At 54.1% G+C, this 27,240-nt stretch overlaps 2 protein-coding genes across 2 annotated transcripts in view; one reads left to right on the top strand and one right to left on the bottom strand.

Moving 5' to 3' along the window:
- The window catches only part of LOC119110066 (uncharacterized), a 20,454-nt gene extending 2,657 nt beyond the window's left edge, over positions 1-17,797 (top strand). The window contains exons 2-6 of the mRNA XM_037233808.1: positions 12,392-12,523; positions 13,594-13,733; positions 16,508-16,679; positions 17,022-17,332; positions 17,429-17,797. Coding sequence (XP_037089703.1) covers positions 12,511-12,523; positions 13,594-13,733; positions 16,508-16,679; positions 17,022-17,332; positions 17,429-17,797 — 1,005 coding nt within the window. The 5' untranslated portion in view covers positions 12,392-12,510. The remainder of the gene's footprint in view (positions 1-12,391; positions 12,524-13,593; positions 13,734-16,507; positions 16,680-17,021; positions 17,333-17,428) is intronic.
- A 2,226-nt stretch (positions 17,798-20,023) lies between these two features.
- Positions 20,024-27,240, bottom strand: part of LOC119110249 (angiopoietin-4) — a 64,213-nt gene continuing 56,996 nt past the window's right edge. Inside the window, exons 7-11 of the mRNA XM_037234002.1 lie at positions 24,986-25,104; positions 24,115-24,262; positions 23,182-23,346; positions 21,987-22,111; positions 20,024-21,514 (exon numbers count right to left, since the gene is read on the bottom strand). Coding sequence (XP_037089897.1) covers positions 21,356-21,514; positions 21,987-22,111; positions 23,182-23,346; positions 24,115-24,262; positions 24,986-25,104 — 716 coding nt within the window. The 3' untranslated portion in view covers positions 20,024-21,355. The remainder of the gene's footprint in view (positions 21,515-21,986; positions 22,112-23,181; positions 23,347-24,114; positions 24,263-24,985; positions 25,105-27,240) is intronic.

Below are 27,240 nucleotides of genomic sequence, written 5' to 3'. Positions count from 1 at the left end.
TCTCCCGGCCGCCCGCTTCCCCTCCTCCTCTCGGCCTTCGTGTCTGGCGTTCCCTCCCTCTTCCGCCTGCCCTCTCTCTTCTCCTCTCGGCCGCCACCCCTCTCACACCTCTCCTCTCCCTCCTTCTCCCGGCCGCCCCCTTCCCCTCCTCCTCTCGGCCTTCACGTCTGGCGTTCCCTCCCTCTTCCGCCTGCCCTCTCTCTTCTCTCAGCCGCCACCCTTCTCAACCGCCTGCCCTCTCCCTCCTCCTCTCGGCCGTCGCGTCTGCGCCGCGCACCGCTCCGGGATGCCGCCGCCGCCACCGAGCGCTGACCACCAGTCGCCGTTACGGGGTTAACGAACGTCGACCAAGGTCAGCGTGACCTGGCGTGCAGCGCAGGCGCCTCGTCTGGACGGCGCTCGGTGTCCGGAGGAGGCGCGCGGTGTCCGGGCACTGCGCCTGACGTCTGGACGGCGCTCGGTGACCGGAGGAAGTGCGCGGTGTCCGGGCACTGTGCCCGGTGTCTGGCCGGCGCTCTGTGTCTGAAAGAAGTGCTCTGCGTCAGGACAGCACGCTCAGTGTCTGAACAGGGCGTCTGGTGCTCTCCTTATCAAACTGAGGCTTGGCCGAGTGGCTTCGACCACACACCACGACATCTCACCGATCACAGTGTGACTGGCTGCCATCCGTTGGAAAGGTGCCATGGACCATATAAGGCCATGCTCATTTTTGCGATGGATGCAACCGGTTGTCAGCGGATCAATAAGAACTTCGTGAATATAGATTTGGATTCTCAACTATCTGGCTAGATTTTCAACTATCTGGTTCTTACGGGCTTCACATGATGGTAAACACATAAAAAGGTCACGTGGTTCTCCCTCCCATAATCTTTTCCTCTTTTCTCTTCTCTCTCCCCCCCTCTCTCTCTCTCTCTTTCTCTCTCTCTCTCTCCCTCTCTCTCTCTCTCTCCTCTCTCTCTCTCTCTCTCTCTCTCTCTTCTCTTCTCTCTCTCTCTCTCTCTCTCTCTCTCTCTCTCTCTCTCTCTCTCTCTCTCTCTCTCTCTCTCTCTCTCTCTCTCTCTCTCTCTCTCTCTCTCTCTCTCGTTCTCTCTCTTAACATCTCTCTTTAGCTCCCTCTCTTTACCCCTCCCTTCCTCCCTCTCCGCCTCCCACCTGCCCCCTCCCCCCCCATCTCCGTGTCCCGCCCCCTCCTCCCCCGCGCGATGTTCCTCTGTGAGACCAGGTCCGACGGCTGACAAAGCAGCGGCCTTCGCTGGCCGTTTCACCCGTGTATCACTTGCCGGCCGTGGAGCCTTGCGGGACCTCCTGCGCAGCTAGTCTGCGGCAGAGGCCCGGACCCGCGCAGGCAGCCGCCGCCCGACGCCGCCCAGAGCCGAGAGAAAGGTATACCACCGCTACACTGCGTGCTGGCACCGGCCGGCGGCCGCTCTGATGGCGCTCCATCCGAGGGGCGGGGCGACGCGGGACGTTTCGTTTTTGGACCAGCACCGGTGTCGTGCTTCCTAGAAGTTAACCAGGGACATTTTCCCAGATACAGGGCATGTCAAGGGTTTTAAGTGAAATTTGGATGCCGATCTGAACAACTGAGCTGCTATATTTTAAGGAACATAGGCTTCCCTACCCAGCTACTGCTGGGCACATGTGAAACGCTGTGTTATATTGGGTCCAGTCAAAGTTGCGACGTTACATAATATTGCATAAAACGGCAAAATCATTGCCGGTTTTGCGTCGAATGTCCTGTTTATTAAGGAAGTAAAGCTTTCGGTTTGATGTGATCCAGCGAACGAATCAGAAGCATTGCATCACGTTGCTGATCAGATCTCGGCTGTTTGGTGCGCGGCGACTTCGACACGCGCTGCAAAGTGTGCGTCACTTCTTTGTATACGGCAGTGCACCGGTGCCACAGGCCTTTTCCCGGCATAATCTGGCGTGCACGGCGTTTGGGAGGACTCTGGTACTTAAATCTGATATGGAGAATTATGCATGGCATGGGTAATCCTTCCTTGCTTTCCTAGTTGCCTTGTTGAGCTTGAAATTAATCTCATGCATACGGATTTGCATTCGTCGAGCAAGGACTTTTGGCATAGGACCAGATTGTGTCCTGCTGGCCTTGCGCCCTCACTCTGTTCCTGTCGGCTGCCCTCTGCTCTAGAGCTATGGAGCACGTCAGCTGTCTGGCTGCTTGAGTGATCCCTGCCATGGCCTCTCAATGGTCCATAACATTAGGCCCGCTTGTACCATCCGCTGTTTTAGCTCTGTCTGGCCTGCCCGCTGACCCTGAGCTGCCCTGGCGCTGACCCTTTAAAGTCGGGCTGCCGACAAATCCTATTCCGTCCGTTCGCTGGGCCCTGTCTGGCCTGCCCGCTGACCCTGAGCTGCCCTGTGGACTTATCCTTTAAAGTCGGGCTGCCGGTGCGACCCTGTTCGGTTCGCTGACTGGATAATATCACGTGCCATCCGCCGACCCAATCCCGTCCTATCAGCCGGACGCGCTCTGTTCGCTCTACTGACCAGTCCTCTCCTGCCCTCCGACCTGACCCTCTTCTGGATCTGACCTGCCCCCTCTCCTGCCCTCTGATCTGACCCTGGTCCGGATCTGATCTGACCCTGTTCCTGACCAGCCGTGCCCTCGCCATCTGACCCGTGACTTGAGCCTGACTTGGGCCTCCCGACCCAACAAAGGCTCGGCCTAGGGCCGGAGCGGCCCCACCGGGACCGGTGCCGAGGTGCGGCCCGTGGAGCGCTCTCCGCCAGACAGCCTCGCGTGCCCCCTAATGCGCCGGGTGCAGCGATAAAGAGATCGAGAAGTTCGGCACTTGATCCGGCCATGCCGTGCTGGGCGGTCAGTGTCGGGGCAGCACAGCGGGATTTGGCGGCCGTTTCCGGCATCTCTGCAGACCCACACCCTGGCCTTATATGGTGGGCTCGGCGCCATATTGTGCAATACAACCAGAGCGGGCGCCCGGGCGCCAGGTGACAGAGCCGGAGCAGACAACTGGCGCGCGGAGAGACAACAGCCAGGAGCGGTTTAATGGTGCGTGGGACACGATAGAAAACAGCATCTGCGAGGGGCGGGGAGACATGGGCACAGCATAAACACGGCGGGTGTCCTGCAACAGAACCAAAGGCACGTGTCAGACTGTCAACAGACTTTGCTGTCTTCCACTGCGTCCTGTTTCTTCGGCTGCGCTGGTCGTCGATAAATGAGGCGCCGGCTTTGTAAGCCTGCGATCACGAGGCGATCATGTTTTTTGTACCGCGGTCTGGCTCATCTGCGAGTTCTGACTCCATGGTCTCGCGAGGCAGACTGGTCTGGTCTGGCTCATCTGAGAGTTCTGACTCTATGGTCTCGCGAGGCAGACTGGTCTCCTGAAGCCAGAGCATGACCTTCGGATCTGGGGCCATCTCCGGGTTCAGCCAGATGTCAGGGATATCTCAAGAAAGGCAAGGTCAGCCGACAGGTCAGAACTGCATGCTGAGGTCAGGCACGTCCCAGAAGTCGGAGTCGTCGAGGCTAGGCTCATGTGCTAAAGTCAGGGTCTCCTGCCGAGGTCGTGATGGCTTTTTGCCTGGCTCATACTTATGTCGTGGTCATTTGCCGGTGTCAGGATTGCCTGCATCCGAAAAATCTTCTGAAGACATCAGGGTCATTTGCCAATGTCAGCATCGTTTGCCAATATCACTCATTTGCCGAAGCCAGGATCGCCTTCTGAGTCTGGGGTGTCTTGTCAAGGTCAGTGCTATCTGTTGAAGTGAGGAATCCACCAATGTCTGGGCAGGCCGGCTGGGTAAGGCTTGTCTGCAAAGGTCAGAACTGTCCCCTTAAGCCGAAGAAGTCTGTCGAGATCTGAGCAATCTGCCAAGGTCAGATTCGTCTGCTGGGATCAAGGTCGTTTTCCAAGATCGGGCTCATTTGCAGCAGTCACAACGGTCATCATTTGTGGCCTTGAATGTCTCTGGAGGTCATGGCCACCAGCTGAGGTCACGTCATCGGCCCATGTCAGGGCCGTCCATCGGGGCTGAGTTTGCCCGACATGCCGTGTTGTTTTCGGCTTCCGTCGGCGGTATCTTCCCGCCTATCGCCAGCAACACCAGGGCATCGAACTTCTTGATTAGAAGCCATTCTGACACACGGTAGACCAGCATCCCACAATTACTTGCTGAAAGGCAATTACAGGTCCACATTTCTCGCATTCCTTCGACTGACAGCCGCTGTAGAAAATCGCCATTGTGTTCACAGTTTGTTTGTGTGTGGCATGTGTCTATGCATGCTATTTCATCTACGGATATATATATATATATATATATATATATATATATATATATATATATGTGTGTGTGTGTGTGTGTGTGTGTGTATGTGTTATGCGTTTTATGAGTTAAGATTTATATATGTACACTCTTGGATCCACCGGCGAGAGTGTATTAAAAGTTATCTATTGGATGAGATATCTATATGAGACTATTGGATGAAACTGCGTGAGTTGAAAAGATTCGTCGCGTCTCTAACACCATTGTGACGGGGAAATATGCTACCTTCAGCTGTCTCGTATCGAAAATGAGTGTGATGTGACTGGCTACATTGTTACGCCCAGGCACAGACGATCCGAGGCTTCGCAAGGTCATGGCCTCTTCCAAATGAAAAACACATAACTTTGCACTGCGCTTGCTGGATTATATTCTTGCGTTATTGACACAATATTTGGAGCTCAGGCATATTTCAGTCTGCCCCAATATTAGCTGGTGGATCTACCCCTAAGCCTGTACAATATATGTCAAGTTATACCCATAGTACATAAGCGGAAGCACGGCCTAGGTTTAAGATCCTCACAGCTACCATTCAGGAATGTGCCCACTTCCCTAATCACTGAAATCCCCATTGCGCTTTGTGATCTTCGAGTGAATATCATGCAATCAGGAAATCTTCGTGTGCCGCACTTTATAACTGCGTGCTTGTATGAGTCTTGTGTCCACCATGTATGGATGAAGAAAACACGTGTACACCATTCGATGTGTTTACTCATTTCGGCAGGCAGGTATTTTTCGGCAGGCATTTATGTCGATACGTTAGGCCACACATATTTCTGATCTCATCTTCCTGGCGGACATCTCCGGCTCACTGTTGGCAGCCTTGGTTAAGCCTGCGACGAATCGTTGTTGGCCCATTAAGTAGCACCATGCAACCTCACCACTGCTAACCAATATCACAAGTTCTGAACACCAGAATTCTTCTGGTTGTACATCTGTTTGTAACCTGCTCGCTGAAATAAAGGTGACAAACTCATACCGCATCGGCAATGTATGCCTCAGCAAGCTGCACGTTTTCGCCAATCACATCTGGAAGCTTTGATTGATTATCGAGGATGCATTGCTGTCTTTTAGTGGATCGTTTAGTTGATAAAACAATATAACGTCACATAAAAAACAAGCAAGAACGTTGCATTCCACTCAAAAGACGATGGCGACAAGACGCCACTCAAGGTAAGAGTACAGGGTGAATTGTTTCGAATGATACACAGAAGACAGCACATGTGTATGAGTTGCTGCACATCAGCATGCTGACGTAGGGCGACAGAGGCGCCGGAAAGTGGAAGCGGTGATGGGGAGCGACCACGTGATCTTTAAACGTATTTTTACCGTGCAGCAAGACTAATAATGCTTATAAAAAACTCCAGGAGCTTGTCGGACTTGAACCCTATGCCATCGAGGGATGGCATCGTTGATGTGGATGATATCATGGAGTGGTACATGAGTGGTACATGAAAAAGTTGGTCTAAGAAGTTGGCCTCTTCACACGGCATCAGCCCGCAACCACCTGCGTTACGCTGGGGCCTTGGGCGGGGGAAGGGGGGTTCATATCACGAGACCAGCCAAAGGCGAAACGGGCATAGGCGGAGTGTCCCGCAAAGTGGGAGTACGGATACCAATGGTACAGCCCGATTCTGCCTATCCATTGCCAAGTTCCGGTAGGATTAATGCTCAGCATCCCCGGAAGTTAGGGGGGACGGGGTGCCGTGACATCCACAGATCCCTCCCCTGTGCTTACGTATATGGAGAAAGGTAAGCTGTACTTAATCACCGCAGTCTCAACACCTGGGCGGAGTGCGTGATGAATGATGAACAGCAACAGGTCTATGCCAGCTCCCCTACCATACTTATAGGCATACAACGAGGCTCTTATCCCGGACCTTCTCAGTGCGCAGCGAACAAGCCATTTACCCCACACCCATGTTAAGCACTTATCCGTGTTGATCAGGGGGGCAGGCTCTTCTTAAGGAGGAGGAGGGGAAGCTCAGTGAGAGCTCATCACGGCGATTTTTAACTTCTCTCCCAGTAGTAATCTACGGTTCTAAAATGATAAGAAAAAAAACATGGGCTTAAAGGAAGCCCCTGGCTGCGCGCCGTCTGGTGCCGATCCCGCCGGGTCGCGGCGTACGGCACACCTGACGCCGCACGCGCCCGCTCGCCGAGCCGTGTCCAGCGCGCGCCGGCTGCCGTGCCGCGGCCCTGGGCGGCCTCCGACGCCGCCCCGTCGGCTGGCCGGCGTCGTCGCGCGGGCATGGCCCGACGGCGGGATCGGGCTTCACAGGGGAGGCCCGGCCGATTGCACCGGCGGCGGCCGGGCCTCAAGGGGGAGGCCCAGCCGATTGCACCGCCGGCAGCCGGGCGGGCCGGGCCCGGCTGACCGCGCCACGACGGGTCGTGACTCGGGCGTGGCGTAACGCTGCAAACGGGCCAGCGTGACGGCACGGCGGGGCGTGGTTTCGTGAGCTCTTGGAGTAACGGACGTTTGTAAGCGATCTCCGCTGATACGCTCATTGATTGCGCCCATTTGCGTTATCTGCTGACGGAACATGCATGTGTTAGCCGAGCAATCGTCATATATTGGCACATACACGGCGGGCAGCGCACAACATGCTCATTCTCGCTTGAAATGTGGCTCGCTCATTCATGAGCTGTACAGAAAAGGTCGAACTTTTACCCCGTGTACTGTATCAGTATGATCAAACCGTCGTCATCACGTGCGCTATGCCCCTGAACGGACGCTGCAGCGCGTTGACCCCTGTGCATTTCATAAACGATGGTCGGAATGTCAACCTCCGATTGTGAACGACTTGTCCGATGGGATTAAAGACCCATGCAGCAGCTTGCCTGTCGGCATTCTCGGTGGAGTCCACACGTGCCGCACGGTCCCATCTGTCCTCTGTGCATCCTGTCCCAATTCACGTCCTGTCCCAATCCGCATCCTGTCCAAATCCGCACCTTGCCACAATCCGCACCTTGCCACAATCCACATCCCGTCCAGATCTGCCTCCTGCTACAATCCACATTCTATCCCAATCCGCATCCCGTCCCAATCCGCATCCTCCACAATCCGCATCCTCCACAATCCGCATCCTGCCCAGTTGTTCACCCCGCGCGTCCTGCGCTGGAGGCGGCTGTGTCCGACGCCGCCACCGTCCCCTCCCGCCGCCGCCGCCGTCGCCGCGGGAGGTCTGTCACGTTACGCCCGTCTGTGACGTCACGCCTGTCCGTGACGTCACGCTGGCTCGGTTCCGTGTGGTGGCCAAGCGCTGCTTTCGGCCCTGCTGCAAGGTCGGCAGCCGTGTCTACAGCAGCGAGGCCATTCCCACTCCCATGCCGGCGGCGGCTCCGCACCCACAGACCGATTCTGTACCCTCGTATAGGCAGGGCTCGGCCTTTTTCTCGGCGCGCGGATGTGTTGATGATCCAATATCGTCGATGAGCTTGTGCGTTGCGTTTTTGAGAGATGTTCGTCAAAAGTGCAGTTGCTCAGAAGCGCAAAAACAGTGCCCATGAGCGGCCGAAACCAACTGTCTTGTACGGGGCCCTCAACCAGGTGCTTGACATAGGGAATAAGGCCTTGTGAGCTCCTAGCTTTTAGGCAGTAAGTGTTGGGAGTTTTTTTCGTGACCATGAGCACAGCTTGTAACGTCGAGTTTTGTGGAAATGGGAAATGCTTGCTTGATAACGCCTTTTGACCAGCGCCTTCCGGTATATTAAGGGTCGAATATAGTGCAAGAAAAATAATTCCCAACTCACAATGCTCGCCGAAATGGCCGAGGTTTTCTGTTATCACGAGGGGCGCTGAAGTGGCCAAATATATTGATAGGTTAAGTAGCTCCTGATACGCTGGGAAGACCTTTGGGGCGGACTGGGGCCCGGAGTACATTGCCTAGCAAATGTCCAGGTGTCTGATAAGATCTCCAAGGCCAAGCGTCCGAGAATAGTCATGGCATATGCGACACGCCCCACTCACCCCAGCAGAGACTCGGTGAGGCTGTGAGCGGTCTGAGCGGTTTGACGTCCAGACAGAGGAAAACGAGACGTGGCGCACGACTTTCCTGGCCATGCATGGCACGCACGTGTGTCGGTGTTTGGTGTAATTTGGCTTGTCGGAAAGACGTGGCTTCTTCACGCAGTTAACAACGGCTAACAGTCCAATCATCTAGTCAGCTTACATCATTTAACTGACAATTATTTCATAAGGAAGGCGCTCCGGCCAAGGAAGTCTTGTGAGGTTTACATTGTAAGAGTCTGACGCTATTTGCTGACGCATGTCAGGGATGTTCGGTGAATGATAGCCTGTGATGGTACCGGGCCTGTTGTGGCGTGGCGTGTGTTGCTCAACAGCCGGACGGCCTTTCTATGGCATTGCAAGCTCTTCCGGTGACGCTTCAGACGCACTTCCTGTACCTTCAAAACTGTTCCAATTAAGTATTGTCGAACAGTCGGTGACTGCACCGGAAAAAGGTACCATATTTTCATCTGAAACGGCATATATAGGCATACCGAGCATATGGTCGGTTGGCTGTAGGTTTAGACGTAGGCTATATGACTACAGCTACAGCGATTTGTGAGAAGTGTTTATGATGCATGTGGCCTGTCCTTCGAGATGCTACCACGATGACTTGATCGATCGACGGTTTGGGTCTTTAATGTATATGCTATGTAATGTATTGTAATGCAATGTATATTGTATCATATATATATATACATATATATATATATATATATATATATAGCATAGCATATAGCATATATATAGCATATATAAAGCATCTTGTGTTTCTTGGGTCATGAGTCATTCTCGGAGAGCCCCAAAAGAACATTTGAGACCCCTGTTCGTCAAGGGTTGAAACAATCAAAAGCCTTCCTAAATATTTAAGAAATGATTGGAACTATTGCGGTACATTACCAACCGCAGCGACACGGATGTTTTTGCTGGTTACGGTAGGTTATCTAAAGCAAGTACCCATTTGGAACAGCGTATTTCCTGACACGCCTAAATGTACCATACCATACCATTAGTTGATAGCGGTATTGTTTATTTCAAGGGAACACCACCTTACAGCGTTTTGCAAAACAAACACCGAAACAAAGTCATTAAAAAATCTGCGCAAATAAATGTCTTACAACCTTATGCAAACAATTGTCCAAAACAGCGCGCAGTTTTCGCATAGCGCGTGCTCTTTCCGGACAGACGCTGCGGCGCGGCGGAAGCTGGCGGGTCCGGTTTCTCCCACACGCTGGTAGTGGTGAGTGATCAATTGCCTCCAAAATGGTCGGCCTTGCTCCCATTCGGTCGAGGCGCTGAGTGCCGCGGCCCGCGACAAGTATGCGAGCAGCGCAAACCCGCCCGGGAAAATAGCGATAAATACGGGTGATTGGGGGACAGCACGCCAATTACGTAATCGTCACTTTCCGGGCCCCGACAGCTGCCTCACGGGATATTGGTATGAACTGCTTACTTCTACGACCCCACCGTCGCCAGTCCGTTGGAGGGCTTATGCAAGTTATTGGATAGTCTAGGCTGACGTGTTTTTCAAGAAAATATAGGAGGAAAGGGGAGCAAAGCAATGCTTGCCTCGTTTTTTTTCCATGCAACGCCACGGAGCCTACGTAAGTCTGCTTCCAGAAATGGGGTGGGGCGGGCCATTGGGTGGAGCGGCCCGTGCTGCCTCTCGCTCCCGTCCCGTCAGGAAAATCCATAAGACCTGTGTTTGACTCAAGCTGAGAACAACAGATGTTAGAGGGTGTGTTCCACATTTGTATGGGTTTTTAAAACTGACATAGCCATCTCGAAGACCTTTCAGTGCTGTTCACAATCCTACTTTTCTGACGACCTGATCCCCTCCAATTTCTGAGATACACGCCCGCGAAAATGGGAATAGTATTTCGGGGATAATACTTCAATGTCGCCTTGCCGTTCATACCTTCATGATACCATCATTCAAATCCCGTTATTCCATAAGCCATGCGGCGATCAAGGCCACGGAAAATATAATTGTCGAGGCGTTCATATCGGGCGTTCGTGAGCGCGATTTCCAGATATAACCGCTGCCAATTGGCTTTCAATCAATGTTGTGCAAGATGCGATGACGTAATCAAACCATGACGCATTGGGGAACGCATTTGCTAAACAGATCATTGTGCTGGCAAGATCAGTATTTTCCGCCTAAAAAGTACACCAATGGTTATAAGGGACTTTGTTTCAGCATATCTGATGCTTGCTGCAATATCTTCAAATGTGAAACATTCTCTTTAACAAAGGGTATTGCGGCTGGTTTATTCTTTGCTCTGTATAACGCTAGGTACGCGCAGTCAGACGCTTTTCTCAGTTTTCAATTTCGCATTCTTCCCCGAGCTGGAGGGATCTGGCCCGTCTAAAAAGCATTCCAGCTTCATCATGCCCAGACACAAGAAGCGCAATTCCAAAAGCAGCTTTTGGGTCCCAACAAGCACAGAACAACGAAGCTAATGTCGATTTTGCACTTGAGAGTTCGGCTCATCCGTAACTCAAAGTGATAGGTCGCACCTCAAGCCGGCAACTGTCGCGCCTCAAGCCGGCAACTGTCGCGCCTCAGGTCGGCAGCTGTCGCGCCTCAAGCCGGCAACTGTCGCGCCTCAAGCCGGCAACTGTCGCGCCTCAAGCCAGCAACTGTCGCGCCTCACGTTGGTACGACTTCACATCACTGGTCCGATGTTGAAGCTAAAGTCTTGCAGCAATACTGCGTTACGAAGATAAAATGGTTGTCAAAACCACAAAGATATGAATGGAAAGGGTACTGCAACGTCTTACTTATACAACTAAAAGCGCGTTTCAGTTGACCTCTCCACATGACCCTACTTGTATGAAAAATAAGCTGTTTTCTTAATGATAAGCTATGCCTTAACTAACGCACTGGGTGAGGCGCTTAACTTAGGCACACAACGCACTTAACTAGCCCCAATGACGGGTTGGGCGAGGCTGGGAACAGCTGGGTACAAGGGAGGTATTTGTTTGCTTGCCGGCTGGGCCCACGTGGTGTGCAGCGAACGGGGCCCTATGTGGTGCGGACCAGCGGACAGGGCCCCAGGTGGTGTGGATCAGTGGACAGGGCTCCACGTAGTGTGGACCGGTAGACAGGGCCCCACCCGAGGCGGCCCTGTATTAGCCAAACAGGCGCTCTCGCTGACCGCCGCGCTCGGGAATCGCCAACCGCGGGAGCGATGATTGATGAAGATGATGACGGATGCCACCGATTAGCGAACACCCAACAAGTCAATTGGAGCACTGGGTGGCGCTGAGGGATGAGGTGTCAGAGCGGGCACGCCGGGCCCCAGGCAACAGCGGTGGCCATAGCCGTGTGCCTCGCCCAAGCCAGCAGCTAGGCTGTGTACAGTTGCCTTGCGCAAGTCGGCGCACGACATGTAAAACGAGAACGCTGTGTCGTTGCATTTCTAGGGCATGCACTGGTGGCGCTGGAGGGAACAGCGGGACGCGTCAGCGTGCTCAGCGTGCTCGGTAAAGGCTGCTATGCATTCAAAGTCCAAGCACTTAGCGATTAGCGATAGCGATTAAGGAGTTTCGGGGTGAGTTTTCAAGCGATAAGCCAGTTTTTGTAGCAGAAGCGGGGTTTATCATCTCCATATCACGCACGAATTTGAGTTAAGTTTCCGGAGTGGAACCTAAAACTCCTGATACTGGTTCTGACATTGCGAGCTTTTTCTCGATGTCGAGGAGGAGTTTTATAACGAAACAGGACAACTTACAAGGCACAGTTGGAGATTCGCTGTGCTGCGTCTTATTAAGAAAACGGGTTGCGCTGGAATGGAATAAGTAACGGTCAGCAAGAGAACATCTAGGACTAAACTCGCAAAAAACATGATCGAAGTGAAAGTACCTAGCCTGAAACGTCTGTGCTGGCAGCGCCAGCTGATGTATGCAACCAGAACATTTAAAAGATTCTGAAATTTAGTTACTCACCGAAGGAGTAAATGCTCTACAGCTAACTGCATTGCCCTGAGAATGGTAGCTCGCTAACCCAGGACCGGGCCGTGCCGCCTCCCATGGAGCCACCGCTGACCGTGCTCTCTGTCGCCTCAGGATGGTTCTCGCTCGTGTCCGAGGACGGCAAGACGGCGCCCTTCTACAGCAGCATTGAGGAGGTGGCCGCCGCCCGGCTGGCCGTGTTTTTGTCGCGGTACGACGTACCCGCCTACGTCATGACCGATAATGGTGAGCAGGCGCGCGCCGGGTCAGGCCTTGACCGACCTCGGCTCGGTTCGCAGGCCGTCGTGCGCCAGTCACGGCCGCTAATACAGCGATCAAGCGCTTGTTGGTGGCCGCGCGTAAGTCATGCTGTTTGATTAGCGGGCGCACTGGCTGCCGTCGGGCGGCGGCACGCCGTGCATCTCTGTTTTGTAAGCACCATGCCAGGCTGGTGCTCTTGTGATTGACGGACATTTTCCTTTTCCCGACGTGCATAAGTCGCCACGCAGTCCGCGGCAAAAAGACGCGAGAAACCGTGACTGCGGCTGGGTTCAGTAATGGGAACAAAACTGAAATCCGTGACGTCCTGCGTCTGCCCCGTGTGTGTGGCGATACCATAGGAAGACAAAGTGGCTCGAACAATGATATACGGTGGTTTGGACAGGGCTTCATGGCTGGTAAGCAGCTGATGGATGTATTTCCGATCAGCTGGACGGCCGGGCGGCGCTATGCTGTAATTGTCTCGATAGTGTTCACACAAGACCACGTACGTCTAATTGCGGGGCAGGACAATAGCTGGAATGCTAGGGCGCTTGACCTGACGGTTTTTGACCCCGATACCTCTGGGTTAGAGTCACATTCTAGTTCCGTTCGTGGTCGGGAGCAAGCCTCCGTTGTAGTAGGACTTCCCCCTTTACAAGGTTTCCTACGCGTCGTCAACGCATGCTTCACTTCAGATGGGATGGGGATGTGATGGTGATGCCGTAGCCCCCAAGCCCAAGGCGTCCTCCAGTGCCCTCTGCACGGTGTTGTGACCTTGATGGTGACGTCGTAGCCCCAAGCCCAAGGCGTCCTCCAATACTCTGTGCACGGCGCTGTACCCTTGATGGTGATCAGCATGCTCGATCATTCCTTACCGAGTATTCCTGTCCAGTATGTCCATGATCAGGCGTTTCAGTATCCAGCGCCGGTGGCGGACAGCCTCTGCTGTCCGCTGATTAATCGTAGCGATTGCCTCTCGCCTCGCTCCATTACCACCCGTTCGTCCCTTTGTTTATCATTCGTTTTCGCGCTGATGTCGCGTCCTCCTGTTTCAGATCAGGGTACCGTGTACCGCAAGGTGACCGTCGGTGCCGGCAACGTGCTGCGCCTGATGGGGGTGTTCCGCGACCTGAACACGGCCCCGGCCACGGCGCCTTCCGTCAACTACGCCCAGTGCGTCAACTACAAGAATGAGGTGGGTGCACTCGCATGGCCCGTGTGTATCGGTAGTGAGGGCCGTGTGCCACTGTGTGAGGCAAGCGTCTGCGGGTGGTGAGCGTGAGCTGTCCCGTGCGCCGTTGGTGAGCGGTTCCGTACGCCGGTGGTGAGCGGTCCCGTGCGCCGGTGCTGAGCGGTCCCGTGCGCCGGTCCTGAGCGGTCCCGTGCGCCGGTGCTGAGCGGTCCCGTGCGCCGGTGCTGAGCGGTCCCGTGCGCCGGTGGTGAGCTGTCCCCTGCGCCGATGCTAAAGGGTCCCGTGCGCCGGTGCTGAGCGGTCCTATGCGCCGGTGCTGAGCGGTCCCGTACGCCGGTGGTGAGCGGTTCCGTGCGCCGGTGCTGAGCGGTAAGTAGCCGGTAGCTGTCCCGTACGCCGGTCTGGCTCCCGTGCGCCGGTGGTGACCTGTCCCGTGCGCCGGTGCTGGGCGGTCCCGTGCGCCGGTGCTGAGCGGTCCTGTGCGCCGGTGCTGAGCGGTCCCGTGCGCCGGTGGTGAGCGGTCCCGTGCGCCGATGCTTAGCGGTCCCGTGCGCCGGTGGTGAGCGGTCCCGTGCGCCGGTGCTGAGCGGTCCCGTGCGCCGGTGGTGAGCTGTCCCGTGCGCCGGTGCTGAGTGGTCCCGTGCACCGGTGCTGAGCGGTCCTGTGCGCCGGTGCTGAGCGGCCCCGTGCGCCGATGCTAGCGCCTCGTGCCGTGTGCGTAGCGCGGTCCCGTGCGCCGATGTTTAGCGTCCCAGTGCGCCGGTGCTGAGTGGTCCCGTGCGCCGGTGCTGAGCGGTCCTGTGCGCCGGTGCTGAGCGGCCCCGTGCGCCGATGCTTAGCGGTCCCGTGCGCCGGTGCTGAGCGGTCCCGTGCGCCGATGCTTAGCGGTCCCGTGCGCCGGTGCTGAGTGGTCCCGTGCGCCGGTGCTGAGCGGTCCTGTGCGCCGGTGCTGAGCGGCCCCGTGCGCCGATGCTTAGCGGTCCCGTGCGCCGGTGCTGAGCGGTCCCGTGCGCCGGTGGTGAGCGGTCCCGTGCGCCGATGGTGAGCGGTCCCGTGCGCCGGTGGTGAGCGGTTCCGTGCGCCGGTGGTGAGCGGTCCCGTGCGCCGATGGTGAGCGACCGGAGAGCGGCCGCCGGCCCGGGGAGGGGCGGCGCTGCCGGCAGGTGGGCGTCAGCGCTGTTTTTGCCCCGAGTGACGGCGGGCGTCGCCTCCTTCAAGGTTCTCCAGATGGGCTCGGTGCGTGGCCACGTGTGTTGGAGGCAGTGCGGGGGTTTGCGTGAGTCAGCAAGGGCGTCTGTGCTGCTGGCCGTTGTTGGGTGTTGTCCGCGTGGGCAAGTGCGTGCCGCAAACGCTCACCCGTGGGCTATGACCTAACACTAATAGGGTTCTTTCTCCCGCCATATCCCGTGGATGAAATTTGTTGAAGTATGCGATTAATGATTTGCCGGTCAATTCTAAAGACCACTAAAGTCGCCAGTTTCCTTGCAGTTTGCCCATTACGGGAACTGGGACTTCGGAAAGAATGTTACGTCATTCCCACGTACGTTTAGCTACCGCGCTAGCCTATTACGTCCTGGTTTATTTTATGTGATTGCCCCGGCCAACTGCGTACTTTGCACGCAGCTGCGTTGCAAAACAGTGGCCTGGAGATTTGGCGCGTGGGAGACGAAGTCGACCTCCACAGCACATCACTGGAAACTCGGCTGGTCTGTGCGCAAATAACGCTGACTAGGCATGAAAAGCGTCAGATTCCGATTGTGAAACGTGACAAGGTCAATGGTATCTGATGTGAGTCACCGTACTGTTCCGCGTGCGTAGCCTGGCGGGAGCTGTTACGCACGTGGCGCGTTGCGTCAAACCCGAGAGCGATCGGATGACCAAACATGATCTCGAGTATTGCCCAACCGTTGACTTCTGGGTCGAGACAAGGCACCCAGCTTGTAAGCTTGTGACACTGAGGCTAGAGTCCGGTGACGAGCGTGTATGCTGTCCAAAAGGCCTTCTTTTTCCGAGCATTGTTTTTGAACACCCCGCAATATCCAGAGGCATTTATTCAGTTCGCCCCTGCCGTCTTATGATCCAATGCCATACATTATTCATAACTGCCGCTAGCCTCCAGAGTCAGGTTGGTGCATCAGTGACTTTCGGCTAACTAAAAGGTTATCACGCTGATCTTAAACGTTAGGTAATGCAGATCTTGAAGCCTTTTCTTTTATGGCAAGTTTTTGAGCGTCGCTATTGCAACCGTGTTATCGGCTTCAGCATGAATGTATTTTATGCTCCCCGAATCCCTATTCCCCTGAATACTCCACTTTGACGCTTAAAATGCGCAAATAGCCGTCCCTTCAGCCTTATCAGACTCGTCTGCCAGTTTGTGTCTTCGAATATACAAACGAGCCCCGTGCAGGCTGCGCGGTGGATCGACGCTCCTGCAGTCTTGGCGTTATGGTGGCTACCGACGTTTAAGTTGTGCGGGACAACCATGCGTCAACATGGTCAGAATGTTTGGACAGGTTCCCCGGGTGTGATGCCTGAGCCTCGCGGCCGCGTCAGGGCAATATCGCTGTTACTCATGCAGCAGTACGTTTGTGACCCCGCCCGTCGTGGTCAGCCCGCTACAATTCAACACGCGTGAGCTGCTGCGCTTTGCCAGAGGGCAGCTAGGTACCCTGACCGGCGGACTTGTCGAATCGACAATCCGATACCGAACCTTTGCTACTATCTCCCAAGAGGAGAATATTCGCCGAGTTCTGACCACCTATTGTCGGGATTTACAGGTTCTGTTTCTGCCGTTCTCCGCCGAGGGGCGCTTCTACTCGGCGGCGTCGCGGCCGACCGCCTCGCTGGACCACGTGTTCCTGATGTCACAGCTTCTCCGGCAACAACGGCCGCCCGTTACCGTCAAGCTGGTGTGCGGATTCATGCCACGTATGCCGTGCAACTTCACTGGTACGTGAACCACCCCTGTAGCCGTGATGTAGCAGGTTTAATCGTTGTTTGGCCGGACGTGCGTGGTTTCGACTCGGTTGCCCGCGCATTTCAAGCTGAATGAAGTTTTCCCTACGCGCTCCAGTTTTCTTTGCTCATTTTTTTTTGTCATCGGGTCATTCAGAAATGTCTTAACATATGCGATCTGGAATTCTCGCGCGTTTCCCGACCAAAGAATGCCTGCATATCTGACAGTGGCCGGCGTGCCCAGCGGCGCACCGCTGCATGCCCCCTGCCCCTGACCGTCCGTGCCGGACCACCGCGTGTGTGCCCGGCGCTGACCACGCGCGCCGTCGCCGGCAGGCCTGCTGTGTCTGCAGGAGGTGCGCCCCGAGCGGCTGGTGCTCGGCTGCACCACGGACCCGGACGCGCCCAGCACGCTGTTCGAGCTGAACGCGGACGCCACGCTACGCCTGCAGCCGGTCGACCCGCTGGACCGGCGCACCTCGCAGTTATTCACCAAGGCTCTGGTCACGTGCGAGCGCCAGGGTCACGCGTGGCGCCACCAGATGAAGGTCTCTCATGACGTGTTCGACGCGTCGCCGCCGGCCGGCCGCCGCCTGCAGAAGACGCCGAGTTTGAGCGAGCGGTCGGTGGGGGCGTCGCCGCCGGGGGTCGCCAGCGCGCCGCTGCCCCCGGCTGGGCCGGCCGCGGCGCCGGCGGCCGTCGCCGCGCCCTCCCCGCGGCTCGCGCGGCCGCCCACGCCGCAGGCCCCTCCCGCCCGCCGGCTCGTCAAGTCCAACAGCCTGGACGGCGAGCGGCGGCCGGGTCGGAGCCTCCGCCAGACCGTGTCGCGCTTCTTCCTGAGCCGCGGCCGCTCCAACCGCGACGTCAGCACGTCGTTCGTGTTCTCCCGGCCGTGCGAGGTGCAGTACGGTGACGTGGCGGACGCGGTGGCGCCGGCCGCGCCGCCGTCGCCGGCCGCCGATAACCTGTACGCCGAGATCTGCGAGCACGAGGAGCGGCCGCGACCGCTGCCGCTGCCACCCTCTGGCGATTACACACTGCGTCTGGGCAGCGACGGTCACTCGTCGAGCCCCTCATCGCCAGGCGACACGCTGCACCACTCCACCTGCTGACGGCTACACAATGCCGACGGCCACTCGTCCAGCCCCCTCGTCGGCTGACGACAGCCCTCCTTGAACGCTGCACCACTCCAGTTGCTGATGGCTGCATCAGCTGCCAACGCTGCACTAGCTGCCGACAGTCGCACCGGCTGCTGATGACTGCACCACTCAAGCTGCTGACGGCTGCAGCTGCGGCAGCTGTACAGGCTGCTGATTGCCGCATTACTATTGGCGCCTTCGGCTGCCCGTCCCCAAGTATTGACAGTCTCAGCAGCCCAGCTGTCGACGTGCAGCCAATGTCCTTATTCAGCGGCCGACGACTGACGGCCGGCACTACTCCAGCTGCCAGCTGGCGTCTGCCGCTCCAGGCACTGACGTCACGGTCAGCTCCCTACCCTGTCCCAGCCGGGGTCGATGCGGTGACTGACAGCACACAGCGGGCTGCCACATGGAGCCGCTCAGCGAACCACCATCAGCACCGAACACACATATTGCTAGGAATTTGTTGGCATCAAAATTACCCAGCTCGCGAAGGACCAGGGTTGGACGTACTTTTTAAGATGCATTTGCAAAATATTTTTGGCGACATCATTTGGGTTCGCCAAAGAGCACTTGAGTGGTGTAGCCTATCGCTCTTTGAGTGATGTTGTACGTGATCATGAATCCTATGTGAATAAACGGTGTGTATTGTATATTGCAATGGAAGTATCAGCCACGATATGCATTGTATATGGCAAGAAAAGCATCATGTGGTGACGTGCATGCTATTTACTTAGTGTACGTGACGTCAAACCAATGGTAGCATACGTTTGACATGGCCTACGCGACATAGACCCTTGTGAAGTATGCAAAGCAAGCAGAGCAAGCAGACTTCAGAAATTCCGTTCGTTTAGGTCAAACGATGTTTCAGAGACATCACATTTGTGCAAAAGCCGCTCCACAAGGGCTTGCCCAAAATTAGTTAACCGCTTCTTGCAACACGCTTTAGGCAAGCACTCACTTGCACCTCTGCAACAAGACGAGGACCTTTTGACGGCCGATTGCAAAAACACCAGGGTCCCAAGCCAGTGGCGAATGTGTTGACCGTAATGCTAACGAGTAAGCTCTGTTCCTCTGTGATACCTTGAATACACGGACTGTCACTGAGATCGGACTGAGGTGGCTGTCTGCGGAGCTGGCGGCTGTGTCTCCGGTGACAGCCTCTAGTTTAAGCCGTTTCGCGTTGTAATAAATGGCGGTGATATTCCTGTTTTTATGAATTGTTGATTATAGTGCAACATGACGAATTAAGCCAGTGCATGCATCATATCGATGCCAATATAAGCCGTGAACGTTAACTATTAATCTCCGTTCCTCTGATGCTGCGAATGCGTGACCGATACTGAGAACTGGCTGAATGTCTCTGCAGCAGACGACCGGGTCGATAATCATAGCTTTCGATTCACGCTATGCAGATTGGACCGGATCTTTTCTCTCTATGGCACATTATCAGCTACAAATGCAGCGTGACCTACAATTTCAAACATGTTGTCGAAGCATGGAAGAATACAGGCCAGTCGCGGTATCCCGGGTTCCACACCAGCCAATGCAATGCAGCCACCATAAAGTAAACCTTCATCCTCTAACCTGATCCCTCTATAATTGGGGAATACATTTGATCCGTACAGGGAAGGATAATGTGCATTTCCTATGCATTAAACGTGATGCTGCGTCTTAGCAGGCACACATACTGATACATGTCGCCCAAGTTGTAGAAAAATGCGGCCACTTGCTATATATTCGATAAATTTGCCAGCACCATCCAGCATTTCTTTCCAACTCCTTGGACGGTGTGCTGTCATGTTCATTGTAGATCAGAGGCCAAGCTGACATATACGCGGAATCTAGACAGTTGGAGCAGCGGTGAGGCGAGCATGCTCTGTCCCGTGCCAAACACGCGTGTTGGGCCGAACTATAGCGCGCCCCATTCTGGTATCGGCTTCTAGAAATAGCATTCCAAACACGCCATTTCACCAGGAAGTATAATATACTGGGCAACAGCTGGAGTACTATTTGCATCACTGTGTTCGCAGCGTAGTGCAAAAGCTTGAGAGCTAACCCCTACAAAGCTGGAATACAGCATAAGCGAGATGATCAGGCCTACTCGTCAAGCGAACATCATAGGTTGTTTTCTAGCAAACGCCATGACTATCAAGTCTGACGGAAAGGCAGCAGCAATTTCTAACGACCTACGCGCAGTGCGTGCTTACATTGTATTGCGATGAAAGCGGAATCGATTTCGTCTAGCACGATGCATCACTACACCACCCACAAGCTGATTCTGGTCGGAATCATACACTACGGCACGTTCACCCTGTAAACATGAGCGTCACCACACGCCTGCGTGACGTCAAGCTAACTGCATCTTCTCAGCCTCCCCGGTGACCTGTACTAGACGGCAGTAGCGCAAAATGCGGAAAAACTATCACAATTCAAAACAACGACCTTATCCGTAACATGAATACTCCTACTAGCACGATCAAACCATTTCAGCACCTCCAGTTTTTGAGGCACCGGCATTGGAAGTGTTTATGGAGCGTGTGCGATCCACAAACAGGCAGTTAGGGCTGTGAAAATGGCGCAGACCCCACACAGGGGCCTCGAACCCAGGCCAACTCCAGCGCTGCGAGAGATCACCACGGGCTCACTGGGAGCCAGCACACGTCACAGGGTCGCACGCGGACAGGGTCAGCCCAGGACCCAGCGATTTCCGCCTAAGTCGTTCTTACTTGGGCCGGGCGTTCGTTTGAAAATAACAGACGACTTCACAAAGCACAGGCAGACTTCGGACTTCACAGACTTCCAGCACAGACCCCATCAACACTAGCATGTAACTAGCGCAAGGCACGCAGTACCTGGTGGTGCACAAACGCTGGCAGTCTATAGAGTCTCCGCTCTGGCATAATGCGACAATGGAAAATGGCAGTGCTCTGTCTCCAGCGAGAACGACACCAGTCGTACTCCCCGGATTGAAATACTTCAAGGGCGTCAATCGCCTCATGGAGTCATCGTCGTTGGAAAGCATAAGCGCAGACGAAAGCCATGCTCCATCGACCGACTGGCACAAAACCAATCCCGCACCAAGCCTCTAATAGCTGGAAAGAAGCTTTGCCAGAGGCGGTTCTCGTTCCCCACAGTAAATACTGGCTCGAAGCAGACACGAAAAGACACGACAAAGACGGGCTGTGCGACGACCCGTAAGGCACGCAGTTCTTCCCGATGCCGAGCGGCCCGCTGAGTGGGACACACCGCGTCGTGCCGATACGCAGGTCAAGCAGCCTGGGAGCGTCACGACCCGCGGCGAGGAGCCCGCTACCCAACCCGCCTCCCCTACTGAGCAGGGCGAGCCAGTGCCCCGCCGGCCGGCGCCGACCACTGGAGCAGCCGACACCGAGGCACCGCTGAGTGCAGGCGACCCCCACCGCTTGGAAGTCGGGTGTAGCACCGCTCTCGTGTTAGAGTCCGAATCTGTCGTGTCTGGCTGGTCTACCATGTCGCCGTCGGGGCGGGGGCGCCGCTCGCTGGTTTGCTCTACCGCTTGTTGGTGGGGCTGTTCTCGTGGGTCCTGCGAGGTCTGACCATCATCCGTGACGAGCGCAGGGAGTAGTAGTAGCCGCGCCACGGGTACCAGATGATGCCGTTGCCGTAGCTGGAGTGGTGGCCGGACAGATAGACGCCGTTCAGGTTGGCCTGAGGAGAGCCAGATATAAGCGTCAGCAACGGTGAGATTTGATTGGAGCAAGACCAGCGGCGAATCATCGCTCCTGTACCCCGCCTGCGTGACAGGTACTAAATGTTGTAAGCATTACAACCATGTGCTTTGTAACACAACAATTCACACGTTAAAATAACCTGTGCACATAAATCGGCTCATACATCTGCCTACGTCGACAAAAAAACTGCCGTTATAACTGCCGTCTAAACTGCTTGGTGATGATTGGTAAATATTTTTTAGATTTCGGGGACATCGACGCCCTGGCCATGCAACGCCAAAATACTTCCCTGATATCGCAAACATTGTCTGTATGCGGTAAGCACGTGCGCGAAAGGATAATTTGCCGCAGCCCCAGTCTCCCCAGCGCCTGCTGCGCTCATCGGAGATGACGCCGAGTTCAGCTACAGCACCGGACCGAGTTCAGCACGGTGTGGGAGCTGTACTGACCCGGTGACAGGAGGCGAACCACCAGCCTCCGCGGTAGTGGGTGGCGCAGTTCTTGCCCGGCCAGCTGTCGTGCTCCCGGTCCTTCGTCGTGAAGCCGAAGCCGTTGTGGTAGGTCATGGCGTCCCCTGAAACCGCGGTGTGTCAACCTTGTCAACGCATGAGGGAAGATACGTTTGTTGAAAAAAGACACTTGTTTACCATGTTAACACTCCAAACTGATATTTTAATTCTGAGCACTACTGTAGGAATCTGCGACGTCGCGAACGATCGAAAACGAAAAACCGAATGCTTCAATGGATCATGAACAACGAATGAGCACCCCAAGCAGCAAGACTCAGCAGTATTTTTTTAATCACGCACCTTGTTCGGTAGAGCAAATGATGAGACAAACGCGCCATCAGTTTTGCGCCTAATTCAGAGGCTTGATACGTGAGATGTACGACAAGAGAGTGCGAACTATACACCGTTGTCTACATATGAGCTTTGCCAAGCTTCCTCTCTGGCTCCTATCTGTATCTACTTTCAGGTGTCGCCGGGCAGCGGCCCAACTATGGTTACAGCTGTATCACTGGACCCGCGGCTACATGTTATACTACCAGGAGACACATTCCATCTCGCTGTCACAGTTAGTACGGTACGTACTCCACACATTCATTCTCAGATAGCAGAAGATTTATATGCTTATGATGACAATACGCTTTCTTGCTGTGATGATATGTGCTGATAATATTTCTATTCCCATTTCCAATATGGAAGGCTGTGCAGTCGAAGAGTACCAGGCGTTTTGATTGTATGCTTGGATGCTTGGTACGCATTCTGTTTTGCCATCTTTGCGGATGATCAATGCCATTTTATTGCCTGCAGCTTTCTTGTACACCTGACTACTTGAGAGGATTTAAGCGGACATCTCGGCCATGGGACAGACATGATAATGGACCATGATGAATCGCATCTTATAAGGTTACACTTAAAACATTTAAAATGACATGGATCATAGCTAAGCCATCAGCAAAATTACTATATATATATATATATATATATATATATATATATATATATATATATATATTCTCTAATAGTCTATTTATCTGTCGACCTATCTAGCTAGCTGTCGATGCATCCATACATAGACCTAGATGCAAACTTCATCTTAGAACGGAACCTGCATCATACTGCCAGTACGTTTGTTCAGTACCTGCGTTTCCGGAGTATTTGCCTACATTCAGCCGGTACTGGTTGTCTTCCCTATCGATGCTGAAGTGCTGGTATTCAGCATAGCGCCGGTCCCCGCTGAAGTCCTCCAGCTCGACGCGCAGCACGAAATCGTTGCTGGCCGTGAGCAGGTGGATCAGCTCGTTACCTGTTGCACAGACACACGTCACACGTGGGTCCCGTCCGCACAGTCTGATCGGCTCGTTACCTGTCGCACAGACACACGCCACACGTGGGTCCCGTCCGCACAGTCTGATCGGCTCGTTACCTGTCGCACAGACACACGCTACACGTGGGTCCCGTCCGCACAGTCTGATCAGCTCCGCATCCGGCGCAGCAGAAGCGAAAAATGTGGTCCTGTTGCGCGAAATGGTGCAAAGCATCATGCATCAATGATCTCAAGGCACCTATTACTTCATTTTGATAACGTTTGGCGTTACTGGTTGTTTCACACATTATGTCACATTTGTGTTACTGGATGTAAAACACACACAAGTATACCTATTCTGAAGGATCGTTCCGGCCATTCATGCAAAGTCCCATCTGCGTTAATTTAAAGGTCCATATAGAACGAATGTCTAAAAACTGGTGTGGATTTGATGACCTCTTAGTATAAACAGGTCACTAACAATTCGTAAAATAAATATCCAGTCGCCATGGACAATGTGCTCCGAAATCAGCGCACTCGATGCCTAATGCATTGAAGATGAAAACATCAATATGACGCGCACGCAAACAGAAGAAAGGTATATGTTAAAGTTTTGTAAAAACTTATCGGTTGCCGTTCATTACACTTCTATTTAGCACCAAACAACCCGTTAGCATAATGTCAGCATGCAAATAATTTAAAACATCGATTTTGCTTAAAACGGGATAGCATAATATGACACAAATGTGACACAATTCAACAGCTCACCCAAGTAAAATTCCTCGGAGATGTTTCCGAAGCCCCACTTGTAGGTCGCCCAGTCCTGGTAGAAGTCGAGACTGCTGCGGTCCGCGAACTGTCCGCGTCTCTGAACCACCGTCCAGCCACCGCCGGTCGTCTCCATGTCACAAAACACCTGCCGGATTTACAAAACACCGATCGGAGTCACATAACACCTACCGGGGTCACGAAACGCCTGCAAAAGTCACCAAAACACCCGTTGGAGTCACAGAGTATCTACCGGAGTCATATCACACCTAACAGAGTCACAGAACACCTATCGGAGTCAAAGACACCGAGGCGGGTCAGCCGACGTCATATGGACTTAACGACGCACTCAGCTGCTGAGGCTATGTGACGTTGCCTGCCTTTCGTCCTGGCAGGAAGGGTGGGCACCGAGGAGAATCAAACTCCGCACCTCTGGTTTCCAGGACCAGTTGTGCTTCCAAGTTGTGGTAGTCAACGAAGACGTGTTAACCACTGCACTATCGGCACAAAGGCGGTCACGGCGCCCGGATATGACAAACATCGGGTAAAATGGCTCAAGGCCGTGCTGGCTGAGATAGTTGACCTAGCTCATGCCGTCGAATAGCCTTTTAGTCTCGCTTTAGGCCATACGGATCGGCCAAAACAGAAACCTGAGCCATTTATTCGGTAGTCGAACTTGTCGTACAATGACGAGACAACTTAAAAAAGCCATGCATGTTCTGACACACAAACACTTTCCGTGCTTTCCGTGTTTCCGTGCTTTTAAGTGAGAAGGAAGGTAATATAACACGCTGTCAGAACTTTGGGAACGAAGCACAGTAACAGCTGAAACAATGAAAACTTCTGCATATGACCCACAGCAACGCCGCACCTGCATCTGGTGTCCTCTTGAGCATGCATTCGGGTAGATGGTGAACAGGCCACTGCGCGTGCTCTGTCGGTACACGTCGGAGCAGTCGGTGGGCCGCCACTGTTCTGACGCGGCCATCTCTGAGGACAGCGTACGGCCGTCGGGTCAGGCGGGGTGGCGTCGGCCAATCACGGGGCAGGGGACCTGTGGCGCAGAGGGATAGGGAGAAGTGCGCTCACACGAGTGTGGGTGACGCGCTGTTACGTGTGGTGCAGTCAGTTTAAAAAGCGGCGTGTGGCAGAGCATGGCTTGTGGTTCAGCCAGGTATCTCATGGATGTGCTGTGGAGTTGCATGTGGAGCAGTGCCGCATGCTGATACAGTCACGTGTCAAATAGCGACGTGTCGAGGAGTGATGAATGGCATAGTATTACACACTGTGAGCGAAGTCACGACTCGGTGTGACATAAATCGACGCTGTTAGGGCTGTTGTGTGACACAGAACTGCGCGCGGTACAGTTACATCTCACCATCGGCGTATTAAGGCATTGTGTGTGGCGCATTTATACGTCTGGTGCAGTCATATGTCACATATGATGTGCTGAAGGCTGATGTGCGGCACGGTATTGCTTGTGAACCAGTCACATGTTACAGTCGTTAAGAAGCGCCTTGTGACATAGTGAATTGTTAACGAAGGGCTTCATAATAGTCTGCGGATGTTTTTGTGCTTCAGGGGAGCACGGCCCAGTACAAAAGACCATTAATGAGCGACGACGTATCCCAAAGGTGAGGGGGTGGGTGGGGGGGGGGCGGTTTTTACATAATTTCTCTCCGTGCAATATCCTGGGGTTAATTGCGAACAAGGCCGTATGCCGGTTGCGTGTTGCTTGATTAGTGGAAAGTCTTTGAATCTGAAGGGTCAGGCCCAACCGGCTGTCATGCTTTCTCGACGCCGCTATCCTTAACAATGAGTGCAGTTTTATGCAGTTTCCGGCTGTCCAGAGGCGCAAGAAGTCGGTATGCATAACTGGCTAACATTAGAATACAACTCGTTTGATCGGTGTTACCTTGCTACATCATCTGAATAAACACGAGACACACCTTTTCCCATGTCATTAGCGCGGAAAGCGTAGCATTGCACAATGACAAAAATCTACCTCTGGTGAGACCAAAACCTGATCTCGACAATTCCGGGTCGCGACGACGCAAATCAACGCCAGTTGACGTAAGCGGCGGCGGATAATCGTGATAGCAAAAGTGCGGGACAATTTGTGCAGACGGTCACAGGCGCTCGAGCGCGGCCGTTGGGTCCGCCCGTCACGCGACTTCAGGGACGGGGTTCAGACCCAGGCGACCAAAGCGAGTAAAGACCTAAAACCACGAGAGAAGGGCGAATCACAGTGGGTGGCAATGGATCTTCCTTCTTCAGTGAACTTACTTCGCCACTTTCCGACTCATAGATGCGCATCATGATGATGTCGACGGAGAGGCGGTTAGTGTCGTCTTTTTTAAAGCCGGTCTTAAGTGAACCATGCTGTGCCTTAAAATGAGATGATTGTGCCAGAAAAATTTGACAGGCTAGCAGCCTATTTCGTTTTCAACAATATCCATGAATCATGTTTATGGCGTTTGCAATAATAAGTCACCCTCAAATATTATAAATGTAAGACGTGAACTATAGGTTCATATCTTCTCTTTACAGAATTCCCGCGGCTGTCATTGGACGCCTATCCATTCCATTTTACAGCAATGTGATTTGTGAATCCTGACGGTTCTGATGCGCCAGGGAGTCTTTGCCCTTTATACTTCCACGAGGACGTAATCATAAAGGCGGATCCTCCAATGCCTTGTCCAAACCCACCTTGTATGGCCTCCCAACGATGTCTGACTCCCTTCTGCTAGGTCTTTAAAGACAAAACGACACAGAGACATACCAGATATCAGGCAAAGAATGCGCCACAGGGGCCCATCGAAGTTGGCCATACGATTTTTAAAGGTTGCTAGAAAGGAGCTTCCAAACTTCCAGGAATCTCCAGTGCACTGGGGGCTCTAATTCTCCCACAGGCCGTCGAATATTATGCTACCAGAAACGTGGAATAATAGTCGAAAATATGAGGGTGTCTAATCACTGCGTGCTATCACGAGGGCTCATCATCCAGTTGTACCACGTTACGGCGGTTCTGATCCTCATTAATGCCGAAATGGGTCCATCGACACGGCCCCGAATAAAGAAAGGACCCCTTGACAAGCCACGCGTCGCATGCCGGCCTCAGCGCAC

Source organism: Pollicipes pollicipes, unplaced genomic scaffold (genome assembly GCF_011947565.3).
Source record: "Pollicipes pollicipes isolate AB1234 unplaced genomic scaffold, Ppol_2.1 Scaffold_7231;HRSCAF=8579_pilon_pilon_pilon, whole genome shotgun sequence".
Lineage (NCBI taxonomy): Eukaryota > Metazoa > Arthropoda > Thecostraca > Pollicipedomorpha > Pollicipedidae > Pollicipes > Pollicipes pollicipes.
This window is presented reverse-complemented; position numbering and strand designations above follow the sequence as displayed.